General features: G+C 45.1%; 2 protein-coding genes across 2 annotated transcripts; one reads left to right on the top strand and one right to left on the bottom strand.

Annotated features, from left to right (window-relative positions):
* Positions 1-2,960: 2,960 nt before the first annotated feature.
* Positions 2,961-5,026, top strand: LOC141740554 (interleukin-17F-like). Its single transcript, XM_074579379.1, has 3 exons — positions 2,961-2,987; positions 3,091-3,335; positions 3,940-5,026. The coding sequence occupies exons 1-3, from the start codon at positions 2,961-2,963 to the stop codon at positions 4,175-4,177; spliced, it is 510 nt and encodes a 169-aa protein (XP_074435480.1). The 3' UTR covers positions 4,178-5,026.
* Positions 5,027-11,885: 6,859 nt separating this feature from the next.
* LOC141740148 (interleukin-17A-like) lies at positions 11,886-13,989 on the bottom strand. Its single transcript, XM_074578378.1, has 3 exons — positions 13,960-13,989; positions 13,139-13,383; positions 11,886-12,400 (listed from the first exon to the last, which is right to left on the bottom strand). The coding sequence occupies exons 1-3, from the start codon at positions 13,987-13,989 to the stop codon at positions 12,163-12,165; spliced, it is 513 nt and encodes a 170-aa protein (XP_074434479.1). The 3' UTR covers positions 11,886-12,162.
* Between the last annotated feature and the right edge of the window lie 222 nt (positions 13,990-14,211).

The following is a 14,211-nucleotide window of genomic DNA, read 5'->3' as shown; positions in this document are numbered from 1 at the left end:
GAATTTTGGGATTGTGCAAGACTTATTATGGGATGTATAGGGGAAGGGGCAAAGTTGTCAAAGGAGAGGATCAGGGTGGATCAGGGAGGGACAAAGAGGAAAATGGGAGGAGGGATGACAGGGGCTGATCACATGTAAGTGGGATGGTGGTCAGTACGCTTGTCTGGCTGAGCTGTGTTCCTAATCACCCCAGGGTGCCCTGTCTTCTTATTAAATCCTCTCCTATCCTCTCCTCTTGTAATTTCACTCTCTATCCCCAGTGCAAGTGCTGCTCTGTCTATGAGCCGGCAACTGGAGAGACTGGTGCGCGTGCACATTGTATGGGTACGCTAAAGCCATCAGTGTGGAAACACTAAAGACATCCAGTTGGACTATCTCCAGGTACTGGAGCAGCCACAAGTCTGGGAAGGACACTGGAGAGACCAGAGGGTCTGAAAATTGGCTACTGGGGATACTGGGAGGTCTAGACCAGCTACTAGAAAGATTGTGGGATCTGGGGGTTGGCTACTGGAAAGGTCATAAATCTGGAGCAACTGCTGGTTGTGTTTGTGCCTGTGCATGAAGCAATGGGGGGACTGGAGGATCCAGGGGCAGCTACTGGAGAGATGGTTGAAGGCCAATAACTGGAGAGATCCGTCTTGTATGGATGGATGGATGTGTACATATACACCTATTTTCCACGCTTTCATCCTGATCAGCCAGAGAGGGGAAGAAGATGAGGCCATCAGTCCTGTTTGTGTTTGCTTGAGTGATATTTTTTGCCTGTGTTGATCCACGGGTCTGGACATCTGCATATGTATGTATGTTATACCTGTGTTGCATACATGTGTGTGTACGTGCCTATCAGGAATCTGTGCTCAGCCTCGCTACTGGAGGGACATGGGAGCATAGAGTAGTGGCATCCTCGCCTCTAGTGGGTTTGAATTTGGGGCTACTGGATTTGGCAGCTCCGAACAATGACAACGTTACCTTCTCCTTGCTCTAAGGGCTTAAATGAATACTTTACTGAACATATGTGATAGACTGACACAGAAGAGGAAAAAGCACATTGTGAAAATCCTTAAGGAGCAATTAATCCCATCCAGACTTTAGCTGCTAAATTCTGCCCAGCCCTTACATTGTGCATGCCAAAGCTTTATAAACATTTGCGATTTAATCAAGTTTGGTGGGATTTTTCACGGGATCATCAAAAGACATTCCCTGTTGCTTGCCAGGATACTGACTCCATGTGAGTTTGCTCCAGTGCTACTGTAGGGGGTCCAGGAGAAATGCTACTCCCAGGTCCATCCAGGAGACAAGGCCAGAGAAGGGGCAGGAAACCAGCACTCCTACAGTGTAGCTCAGGCAGGGCCTGGGGGCCCAAAGCTGAACTAAAATAGGGCTCCTGGTGATGGGCTGTGGAGGGAAATCCATGGTGATGCTGGTCAAGGCCAGTAAGGCCAATTAGTGCCCTCAGGGCCCTTACAGGGCATGCATGAGTTTTTCAAAGAGCTCTCCAGAACATGTCAAGATGGGATCTCAGCAATGAGTGGGGAAAGCATCCCGGCTCCTGGTACCCTGAGGTCCCCCAGGAGGACATTCCTTGGGCACCTACTCTTTCCCTGCCTGGTCACCGCAGAACACAAGGATCCCTGGGATGAGACAGGGGTGGATTGTGCAATTAATTAAAGCAAAGGGAGGTTAAACTGTGAAGTTCCATGCCCTGTCCTCATTTTGAAACCCTTGTTGGGTGCCTGACTTTGCAACTTGCTGATCTCTGCCATTTGGTTTGTGGGGGGAATGTGGAAGTGCATCCACAGATGTGTTAGTGGCGAGAGAACACTAATATTAGAAAGAGGGGGTAGAAAGGGGGGAAAAAAAAGCTGCATAAACAATTTTTTTTCTCCTTTTCTTCCCTTATCTCTTTATCTGCCTGAATAAACTGTATTGGCTGATTTGGGATTCTGATGACATAGTATCTGCCCTCCCCTTTCTGGAGGTAGACGGAAGGAAGTGGGCTAGAAAATGAAATATCAGCTCCTAACCTCAGGTCAGGTAAGGTGGCTATATGCTGCAATGGAAAGGATGGTCATGGTTGAACTTCACTATAAAAAGGAGACCACATCTGGCTTTGAGACACACAGAGAGTGGAAGAGGTCTCGGAGAAGGAGAACTCTTGCGCTCTGTCACTGCGTGCATCCTCCTAAAGCAGCAGAGAAGTTGCCATGGCTTTTGCCAACTGTGCTGCGGTGGTACGTACTTATATTTTGTATAAGCATTAAGAAATATTTGCTGCAAGAGAAAAATCAGAACGCAGATCCCATGATGCTGTTATCTAGGAGCAATTCTTGTTGGTCTTAGTGGGAGCCGAATGGGTTGCTCGGTCTGTCTGGTACAGCTTTCTGTCCTGAATTTTTCCAAGTGGGTTTGGTGCTTGAGTGACAAGGAGGCAATGGACTATCCATTATTTATTTGTAAGGGCAGAACTGCTGATGTGGGACTGGGAGAGACAGTCCTTTTCTCAGGCAACATGCTAACAAAAATGCTGAAATGTCATTGTGAAGGTTATTTACATTTCAGCCTGGGTAGTATTTGCAGCACTGTCAACTCTCGCAGTTTTCTTAAAAAACTATGCATTTATCTGTCTTCTTTTCCTAAAACCCTAGCTCCTGGAAATGGCCCAAGAATCTCAGATTTCATCGAGAAAAAGGTTATTTCCAGCAGATGGCTGCTAGGTGGCCAACCTTTCCTGTTCTTAGAAAGGATATGGCTTACTAGGTTTCTAAGCTTAGGCATGGGGTCAGCTGAGTCCTTACCCAACCTTGTAGATCATAAGACATTGCTGTTTGACTGCAGAGGAGGAGAGATGCTTGATGGAGAGATGCTCGTCTTGGTGCAGAGCCATCTATGAATCAGAATTTGAATCAGAGTTTAGCATCTGTTGTGATGAGTTATTATTGCCATCGTTGTGCTATTAGCTCATGCCAGCTCATCTCTCCCTAATATCAGTATGAAGAAGGTCCATTGATGGTCCAGTCTAGTCAAGACTTGTCTCTTTGTGCACTCTCTTTCTTGACTGAGCACAGCTAATGACGCCTTTCTCTCTCTCAGTTCCGATCTCTGCTTTTGGTGCTGGTTCTAGCACTCACCGTAAGGAGCTCACCCCATGGGAGGGCAACTCATCCTCGACCTAGCAGGGACGGTGGCTCTGAGAGGCTTCGAGAAGGTTGCCTGAACCAAAAAGATCTCAAATTCCCTACCACGGTGAAAGTTGACATTCGTATCAGCAATTCAGATCATGGGTTTAGGATGGTCCACGATGTCAGGAACCGCTCTCTCGCTCCTTGGGACTACAGGTAACCATTTAGTTGTTATCTAAATTACAATAGCTGTGCTGCACAGCCTTTTTTTTTTTTTTTTTTTGTGGTGAACAATATCTGGTTCTCAGGGTATGCCTGGAGTCCTGTGAATATTGCAAACACTTCTTGACATACACATTTTGATGTTGGGTGACATAGAAACTGTTTGCAGTGCAATGGGACATCATTGGGGCATTTTCTAATCATCTTACCAACGTTTGTCAAAGAATTATTACTCCAGGAGGAGAAAAATGTCAGTACATCGTAATTTTGTATTTTTTTAGCTGAAAGACATTTTTGAATGCTGAAATTAAAACAAAACCAAACAAAAATGAATAGTCCACTTGTGATTACTTCCTTATTTCACCCAGCTCCACTCCATCATCTCCTAAAGAATGATATGGCAGTATTACCTTCCCCAAACTGATTCCGTTTCTAGGAAATCATCCTAAAAATGTTGAAGATAGGGAAATTCTTTGGCCTTGTCTCATAATGAGGATACAGAGGTAAATAGTGTGGGCCTTTCATGGAGATAAACAAGAAGATCCTACCAAACCATGTTGTGCAAGTGCGTAAACCCCTTTTGTGTCCCCATCCCCAGGCTTGACGAGGACCCCAACCGCTTCCCCCAGGTGATCGCTGATGCCAAGTGCCGCCTCACTGGCTGCGTGAACGCAATGGGGCAGGAGGACCACAGTCTCAACTCCGTCCCCATCCAACGGGAGATCCTTGTCCTCCGGCGGGAGCAGCGGGGCTGCCTGCCCACCTATCGCCTGGAGAAGAAAGTCATCACCGTGGGCTGCACGTGTGTCACTCCAGTTGTCCACTACCAGTCCTAGAATGTATTAGTAGAGGAGGCAGCACTGGGAAGAAGAAATGTCTCCTATGAACATCCCTCTGGAGAAATCCCACAGATGTCCACCTTGCATCCCAGGAATTCAACATGACTTTTCCTTTGCAAATTGGAGCAAATCACCTCCTGGAAATACTGATTTTTGCTGTTGTCCATTTATGGATTTTAGAATGGGAATCACTGGTGGCTGGTGATGGAGGGCAGAGAGAGGGACGGAGGAAAAGTTTTGAGTTTTGTTTGTGACTCCAAGCAGGGAGGGGGTAAAGTAGTGCTTTTTTTTTTTTTTTTTTTTTTTTCCGTTGCGGTTTATATCAGTTTGGTGAATCAAATGAATTACTGTTTCAAAAGCTGTTCTCAGCAGTAAATTTCCCTAATGTATACATGCCAGCCAGCACTGCCACAAAATATCCCTCCTCCTGCACCTTCTCCCTCCTTCCCTCATCCCCTATCCCCTTTTCCTTATCTGGCCATCACTTCTCACTAGCGTATTTCTAGTGTAAATCTGACGTAAGTGCCACCAGGCCTGATTCTCATCACATTCTGATTTTGTGTCACTGCTGCTCCATGGGGAGTGTTTGTATTACTATTTATATGTTCTATTTATGACTATATTTATGGCTTTATATTTGCTCAGAGTACCCAAAAAATGGTAAATGTTTATCTGTATTTATTCAATAACTTATCCACTGAATAAAATTGGTATTTTTTTTAAAAGAATGTTGTTTTATGGTAGCTCAAAATGCAAGCGGACAGAAAATGGGCTTGTGCTGCAGTAGCACTAAGAGATTTCAGCTAAGATGATAATTTTTTTTCTGGTGCAGTGATATGAGTGAGTGGGAGCACAAGAGAACTCGCAACCTAAATAGAAGCAAAAGAAAAAGGCCTGAAAGTGGTGAATTGAGGTTATGCAGGCAATGCTGGTGGAGTCAGTGTCTCCAGACCTTGGGGATGGTCTACGGATGGTGAGGAAAAAGGTGGGAGACATCGTATGGTAGGGCTGCAGCTGAAATTTGGGATGGGGGTCTAGCCTGAATCACGTGAGCTGGGAAAGTCCTATCCTCTTCCAAACAAGGTGTCATCCTTATAAGCCCCCCTGTTCTCCACCAGTTGGATGGCTGGCTGAGCAGGAATGCAGGGAAATGTGCAAAGATGGCTTCATCTCACCAGTCTTTAACCAGCCAAATATTAGGTGTTGGGGTTGAAGTGTTGGATGAGGATCCCTCCACAACAAGGGGACAAGGAATAAACACCTCCAGGGCAGGGCTGCTGAGGTGTCCTAGTTACCAAAGGAGGAATTGCCCTTTATCTCTCTTAGCTACACAAGGAACGCAGCCTAGCAAGACACTATTAATTATTTTATCTGATTGCTGTAGTTTGGGGTTTTTTTAACATTACTCAACTTTCATCCAGAGCTCAGCCAGATTCACTGATGTTAGTTTCTGCTGGTGGAGGTTTTAAGCCTGTATTTACTTGGTCATCTGAATTTAAACCAGGGTAAGCCTGTGTGCAAGCATTCTCGGTTTTCATTTTGGCTGCACAGATGCTACTTTAAATTAGATACACCTGGTGCAGGTAGACCCTGGGTTTCTTTCACTGTGTCGTTAGGTCTATATGGCTCCTTTGGTGCTTGTTTGTTGAGCTGGGTGTATTCCCTGCCTCTTGGGTCACTGGGAGTCAGTTCAACAACCATTGGGGTGGGGAAACCATCTCATTCAGTTACAAGCATTTGTACTCATTTGTGGCAGCAGCTGTTTCATTATGACCACCAAGCTCTTCATGTGGTGGAGTGCAAACCCATGGAGGCGTCTTCTGCGCGCTCTTGCGTAACACCAGCTCTCCTCTTACAGTAACCGCTGACCAGGAAATCGCACGCTGCACACCCCGGTTCTTACTCCTGACCTATTTCTCTCCCTCTCGATAAACCCAGCCTGTGGGGTTGTCCTCACTTGTTTTGTGGGGAGAAAACTAGCCTTTTTCTCTCCAGTCATAATTATTCAGGCATTGGGTTCATCGCAGCTGAACGGGTGTAAGTTCCTATGCTGATGCTCTTAAAAACTCATCATATTACCCTAAGAATTGTTCTAACTGGATAAATTATGAAGTAATTAATCAAGAAAATGCAAAGGCAGGTAATTAAGGACGTCTCACCCATGGGTCATGAGGTTTTGCAGCCAGTGCTACCAAGTGTAAACCACACCACTCTCAGGAAGGCATGCGCTTCTACATGGGGATTCTTTCTAAATAAAACCATCAAGAAGGGTTATTTCCTTCTAATGGCATCATTCTTAGAGTGCATTTGGTTGTAAATATGAGTCTGGTTATTTTTTAGGGGCTGGCTTATATGATGAGGTAGGCGGTTGGCTTTCATTTCCAGCAATCTAAGAACACGGCAGACGAGTTTTTATGCTTCTTGTAAACAGCACAGTCATATCACCACCAAGAGCAAGCACAGTTCACAGCTGAAGACCAGCCTTTGCGAAAGGCTTTGCTTGCTTTTGTTCCCCTTGCAGCAACAGTCCCAGACCCTGGGTGCTCAGCTGAGCATCTCTGGTTCTGAAGTGCAGCTTAGGGCAACCTTTGGGGACTCGGTTGTTTTACCAGAAGAAGACACAGCTGTAGGTGTAGCAGTCCCGCAGTGTCTTCTTGTAACCTGCTAGGCTAAGCAACCTATGGTCCTAGGTTGGTATCCAAGCCTTGACACCTTTCCTATTCCTTCCCTCTTCTGCTTGCCTCTCACTGACCTCCTTTTTGTGTCCCCTTGCTCGTTCCTCACATTGTCTATGCCTGTTCTGGCAGCTCGAGCAGGGATCCCGTTGTGTAGCAGCTCTCCTGGGATGTTGGAGGGAACACACTGCAGAGACTCCTGCATCTAATAAACATGAGGAGGAACTTCTTTACCCTGAGGGTGACAGAGCACTGGAACAGGCTGCCCAGAGAGGTGGTGGAGTCTCCAACTCTGGAGACATTCAAAACCCGCCTGGACATGTTCCTGTGTAACCTGCTCTAGGTGACCCTGCTCTGGCAGGGGGGTTGGACTAGATGATCTCCAGAGGTCCCTTCCAACCCTATGATTCTATGATTCTATGATTACCATGGGCTGGGAGGCACAGCAGTGATTTGATCCTGGGTAGATGCCTCCTCCCAGACCTGTGCTTTGACCTGTGGATGTGTTGGCCTGTGGGCATGAGTCAGGCTTCTCTGGACCCTTGACAACAGGCAGATGCACCTGGGGGTGGTCAAAGGGACTACAGCCTCTTCCACAAAATCATTGCTTTTAAAAGTGCACAGAAATGAAATACATAAAAAAGGCAAAGGTTGGAACAACCCAAGAACTGTTTGTGTTTGTGTTTGGTAAGCCAGAGGAGCAATGGCTTGAAAATCCAGAAGTTGACGTGGCTTTTTGAGAGTTAGACCTAACAGACAAAATTTTAAGGGGATGATCAATTTGCTTGTCAGTCCTGTGGGGATCTGTGGTTTGGTGCCAGCATGATGAGTATAGGTGATGGAGTGAGATTCCACGTCAGCTGTGGGCTCTGGCTGTCCTGGGAGATGGCCTGGCAGATCAGAGCAGAAACCTGCTCTCATGTCACCATCTCGGGGTAAAATATGAGGCTTGCCGTGATCTCCTTCCCTCGTCTCCTTCCCCTTCTTCCTCTGCTCTCCAGTATAATTTTTAACCTTATGCTTAAGAGAAGTCTGGGTGTGTGGGCCAAATCCACATCTTCTACAGCACTGTTTCAAGGTGTTGACAAAAAAAAAATCTACTTAAAATGTCTGTGATTAGCTGATACCTCTTGGCAGGCTCAGAGCTGTTGTTGGGGAGACTGTGTGCTGGTGCTGTCTTTCAGGAGCTGAGAAGATACCAGCCAGACTCTGCACTAGAAACAAACCACGCTTTCCATGTTTGCCACTCACACAAACATTTTCCGTCTTTGCTAATTATTCTCCATATACTTCCAGGGCTGGATAGTAGTAACAGCTTCAAGTCCTCATGTCTTCAGATAAAGCCATTCCTGCTTTCTGTGTAACATTTCTTTTCCTTTTATCTATTTATTTTTCCAGTTGGAAAACGGGTCCAGCGGAGGGCCACCAAGATGACCAGAGAGCTGGAGCACCTCTGCTATGAGGACAGTCTGAGAGAGTTGGGGGTGAGCCTGGAGAAGAGAAGGCATTCTATGATTCTCTCGGAACGCTAGCTCAGTTTTTCCGCCTTTTTCTGTCACTTCAACAAGAGGTTAAAAATATGTTTGATGCTCTTTGGGGGTTGTGAACTAAGTAGGCGCTACCCAAAATACGGTTTTTTGGGCATGGCTTTCAATGAATGAGTTTTAGTGGTTTTACCAGTACAAAGTGTCATGTTTCTGCTTTATCTACATTCTTAGTAAGCACCGTATGTTTGTAACACAATCAAGGTTCCCTATTCCAGTAAATGCATAGAGTTGGTTTATCCTTTCTCTAACTTGCCCTTATAAATTCTTGGGGTTGTTTTTTTTCCCCAGACTTCTGAAATCCATACTCCTTCGCCCCATAAGGCTTGGCAGTTAGATCTACACCACCTTTTACAAGCAGAAGGTAACAGACCAGCTGGTTTTCATAACTGGCAATGATGAGCATGGCTATCTGATGATTTGCTACACAAATACAATCTCAAACTTCCATTTCTGCTGGGTTTTACTCACAAGTTGCCAAGCAACCTGGCTGCTAAGCCACTGCTGCTCAGATTTTACAAACTGACTTGAAACTGAGACAGTGAGCAGCACTGGAGTGGAAACCTTCACGTTGAAGAGGATTTTGCAGCAATTATCCTTTTCACCCATGATGATATCATTAAAGAACATCAAATAAGCAGGGATTTACACTGAAACTCTCCAAGCCAAGAAAGAACAAGCTTTACCTGTTGAATCTCAAACTGATGAGAGCTGTGCAGCAGGCAAAGAATGGTCCTGCTTTCTTTGGATACCTATCGTGATCCTTACCGACTGTGGTCATGAACATTTGTCCAGAGAAACAAAGGCATTTATTAGGTGACCTCATGTCAGGATGCATTGATTTGGAATGATTCTGCACTTTTACAACCAAACACAGCAATGTGAAAGAAGAACTCTTAGCTCATGAAGACAGGAGTTAAAGGAGAACTTACAGTAGGAAAGCAAAGGGTCCTCAGGCCAAACAAATCAAGGCAATCATGCTATTAAACGCTTCCATGGGAGCATGTACAACACCCACGCAGCTTTGCAGAGGTGAGCATGAAGTTGGCTTGAGGCCAAGTAAATAAAAAAAAAGGCTGTGTCCTAAGGCAAGGATTTAATTGGGTTGGCAAATCATAGAATCATAGAATGATTTGGGTTGGAAGGGACCTTAAAGATCATCTAGTTCCAAACCCCTGCCCCGGGCAGGGACACCTCCCACCAGCCCAGGTTGCTCCAAGCCCCGTCCAACCTGGCCTTGAACCCCTCCAGGGATGGGGCAGCCACAGCTTCTCTGGGCAACCTGGGACAGGGGCTCACCACCTTCACAGTCAAGAAGTTCTTCCTAATATCTCATCTAAATCTCCCCTCTTTCAGTTTAAAACCGTTCCCCCTCACCCTGTCACTCCTCTCCCTGATCCAGAGTCCCTCCCCAGCTTTCCTGTAGGGCTGCTTTAGGGACTGGAAGGTCGCTATAAGGTCTCCCTGGAGCCTTCTCTTCTCCAGGCTGAACACCCCCAACTCTCTCAGCCTAACAGGAGATGTTCTCCAGCCCTCAGTGTATGTTCATGGCCCTCCTCTCATCCGAGGGAAGATGATGCTGCTGGAAGGGGAACCGGAGTGTCTTTGCAGCCCAACTGCAGAAAGCAGTTGGCGTTTTGGTACTTCAACTGCGTCATCTCTTGCTGACCTGGTTCTGTCTTTTTCCACATAGTAGCTCGCTCTCAGCATTGCTAACTAGTCTCCATTACTCATGTGCCAACTCCAGCTAACTGCACATCACTACCAGGTAACAAAGGGTGGGACTTACCGTAATTTTAACTGTTAGAACTGTTGGGCTGCTGCAATTTGCCAAGGCTCCTTCTATAGCAAGTGGTAGGACACTGAGAGATTAACTAACGAACAAGGCAGTCAGCCCTATTTCAGTCTTCCCGAACAGATATTTATTTAACTCCTTGAAAACCTAAAAGGATGAGTGTTCCTCAATGGTGGTTTTTTTTGGCAGTCAGTTCCCATGCTTAATATTCTTCACACCAGCTGGGTGAACTTCAGGACCTACAGGAGACCGTGAGGAAGAAAAGCTGGATACAAGGTAGGAAACAAGCTAAGTTACGATCACATATAGTGCTAAATACCAACTTATGGGCAAAGTTATATCAGTGTTTGAAGGTAACTAAAGGCATGGACAGGAGTTCATTGTTGTGATTGCAGATACTGTGATCACTCCGAATTAATGAATGTGTCCTTGGACCAATGTATATCTGCTAGGTCAAGGGATGGTATGAAACTTGTGTCTGTGCCATGAGTTTAGGTTACAGGCTGACCCACCTGATTTTGCCTGGAGTAGATTAGGGAGGGTTTAGGCTCACTGGCACAGCTGGAGGGAATAACCCCTAGCAGCAAAAGTTGGAATGATCACATCTCCAGTTAGCCCAGCTGGATTGGGAGAAGATGCTGTCACCTGAGAGGACCTTGCCTCTCCTTAGGGACTTGCACCCCTGTGCTCTGCATCTCTGCAAATTCTGTATTTGCTGTTGCATTTGCCAATGGCATTTTGCCAGTGCCCGAGAAGGGTCACACCTCCCCGAGACAGCAGCAAAACATCCGCATCTTCGCAAACCAGCCCGCCTTTTGAAACACGGAACGATTTCATCTGAGCACTTTTAACCCAAGTGCGCTTTAAATAAACCCACCTGCAGTGCTAGACATCCACCTACGCAAGTCCCATTGCAATGGTGGTAGAAGTGCTGTGTCAGTGTGCCCTACATTTGAAGCACTAACTGCTGGCAGCGAACGTGTTGGAAAGACACGAGCGTGGAGAAAATTACGATGGCAGTTCGCAATATGTGGTTAATTGCTTCAGTTATCCATCTGGTTCTTTTCCTTGTGTACTCAGGTAGTGAACCTGTTCCATGGAAAATATGTTGAAATGGGTTGGACTGGAATTCACAGATATCATCGGGCCAAAGTTAAAACTCAGCAGTGAAAATGCACTCACCATTTTAGGGGAGGGAGTTTCTTTCCCCCCAAAGAAGCACTCAAAGTGTTGTGTTGAACTTATCTTAACAAATTCCTTCCCAATCAGATAATTGGGTGGATAACTGGGTAGTTACTCATTGCTTTTTCCGCTACTCTGTCTTTAATATGAATCTATTGGGTGTCACTTGGTAAATCATTTTCCTCCAGGTATCTTCGTTTCTGTATCAGTAAAATGATGTCAATGACACAAGCCCTAGATTTTCTACAGGCTTTACATTCTGCTGCAGCAGAGCTAGACGTTTTCAAGAGAATTTTAGGTTTTAGCATCATGTAAATCTCTTATAACTGAATTAACTGAATTAAGTGATTTCTTGCCTTATCAAAAAGGCTTCTTCAGAAAAAAAAAGGAGAATGACACAGTATAATTTACTATTTTTTTATTAAACAAAGATAAATAAGCAGATACATTATTACTAAGTTTTCCACCAGCATAAATAGAATTACATAAATAGACATTTCAAAGTGTAAACTAAAGATGTATAAAGAGTTCCCATTACTTTTTCGACCCAGCACATGAAGGTGTCCGGATTCCAAATTCATAGAGTTCAAGATTTTGGGGGAATATAATTTTTTTTTTTTTTTTTAAACTGAGACTTCTTCATTGTTAATATACTTTGATAGATTCTAGCTAATCATTATGGCTTGATTCAGTCTGGCAGAGATTGAGTCAGGCCCCTTCATTTCATCGCTGTAAGGCAAGGAAGCTCTCCTCTGTGGCTCCCTGCTCTTACACTACAGGCTTCCTTTAAGCCTGGTGTCGGATCAAGGGGGTGACACACGTGCAGCCCACGGTGATGATTTTCTTCTCCAACCGATATGTTTGGTGGCAGCCCTTCTGCTCCCTCCGGAGGACGAGGATCTCCTGTTTGATGGGGACGGAGTTGACGCTGTGGTCCAGCTGCCCGTCCAAATTCACACACCTGGAGAGGCGGCACTTAGCATCAGCGATCACCTGGGGGAAGCGGTTGTGGTCCTCATCGATCCTGTAAGATGACATGAAAGAATAGAGAACTGTTTGAAATGGAAATGCTGCTGCGTTTCTAGAATCATGATAGTCTGGTTCACTATGGGCTCCCAGACCTGTACCTCCCAGGAGATTGCCTATGAAGGGGTTGTAGACCCTTCTCTACTCTAGGTTTTTAAGTGTAAGTAAGTAAATAATGCAGGTTTTTAAGTGTAAGACAAGCACGACAGGACTGCACCCAACTGCCTTTGTGAAGGACTTGCTTCAAATAGGCACTGACTTTGAAAGACCAACTAGAAATAGTATGAGCTTCCCAACCTGTCAGACTGACTAACGGACCCAAAGACCTTCAGCTCCTCTCCAAAACATGAAACATTCTTAGGATCTGATGCTGACATTATTAAACCACCATTGAATTTGGTGCAAAGGTTAGGCCTCTGATGATCTTTAAGGTCAAAAATTCTTTTGAAGGAGAAACTTGCACCAATATACAAATAAATTTATTAAATTACAAAAGTAACTTGTTTTGCCAAGGTCCCTTCCAACATAGACGATTCTATGGTTCTCTGGTTTTTGCTCTATGCTCCTTTCTGTATTGGTTATCTTTCAAAGAAGATTATATGGACTGTGAATACCCTCATATTTCCCAAGTCTCTCAACAGTGAAGCACTGATAACAAAGATGTGGGTACAGCCTCTGCGTTATTCTTGACCATCGCAGCCAGTATATTTCTAGACCATAAGGACAGAGATGGTACCTGTAATCCCACGGAGCCAGAGAGCGGCTGCTGATATCAAGAGTCGTTTTGGTGTCCTGGTTGATGCTGCTGATGCTTATGTTGACTCTCACAGTTTGAGGGAATTTGGAGTCTTTTTGGGTCAGGCATCCAGCATATGCTTGCTTGAAGAGGCTCTCCGGCTTGAGTCCAGGCTGTATCACCTTCCCGTAGGCACAACTGCTGGCTGACAGCACAGCCAGCAGCATGAAGAACAGTGGTCTGAACTGAAGAAAATTGGAGCATTTAGGACACGATGCAGCTACAGCTGCTATAACACAGAACGCCTAACGACTCTTCCCTGGGGCTGGGAAATTCATCCACAGCCAGCCTAGCTAGTAGTTCAAGTCTATACTGCAGGTTGGGGTAATTATGGAAAAATGTGTCCTATATCACATCCACGCTTGCTTTCATTAATTGATTCTTACAGTGCTGACAGGTACGGTATATGCTCAGTTGTAATTTGTTGATTAAAAAAAATTCAATCATATAAAGTAATATAATACAGGAGATAGCAGAAAGGATATAACAGCAAAAAGACACTCTAGGGTTGAGTTTTCAATGGATTTCTTAACTTCAGAGTATGTTGCAGTATCCCCATTTGCTAATAGACCGGTACAGTCTCGTTGCTGCCCCATGCTGGTGCTATTCAGCAGTCTCCCGTTTTATGTATTTTCTATTAATAATGGTTGAAATAACATTTTCAAGGTGGGTGCAGCTCCCCATTCCTGACATTCATCTATTAGAATTTAAATATGTCTCTGTCAAGTTGGGGGAAAAAAACCCGGAAAGCAAGTTCTCACCAGAGAAGTGCAAGGGATCGGAGACGACATCTTTCCTTCTCTTGCTGTGGCTGATGCTTGTGCTGAGCTCTGTCGAGCTGAAGGTGTCTGGGCACATTTGCTGGTGGACTTTTTATAAGGGCTTCTGTGCTGTCCTAGTTAATGTGGAGTAGGTGTTTTTTTCCCAACCTTAACTGTGGTTTCTGACCATAACTTAAATTAAAAAAGGTTATGTATATATATTCCATTAACGCAGGTGGAAGACAGGATATG

Source organism: Larus michahellis, chromosome 3, assembly GCF_964199755.1.
Source record: "Larus michahellis chromosome 3, bLarMic1.1, whole genome shotgun sequence".
In the NCBI taxonomy this organism is placed as follows: Eukaryota; Metazoa; Chordata; class Aves; order Charadriiformes; family Laridae; genus Larus; species Larus michahellis.
The sequence above is the reverse complement of the archived record's forward strand: the minus strand, read 5'-3'. Positions and strand labels throughout refer to the sequence as shown.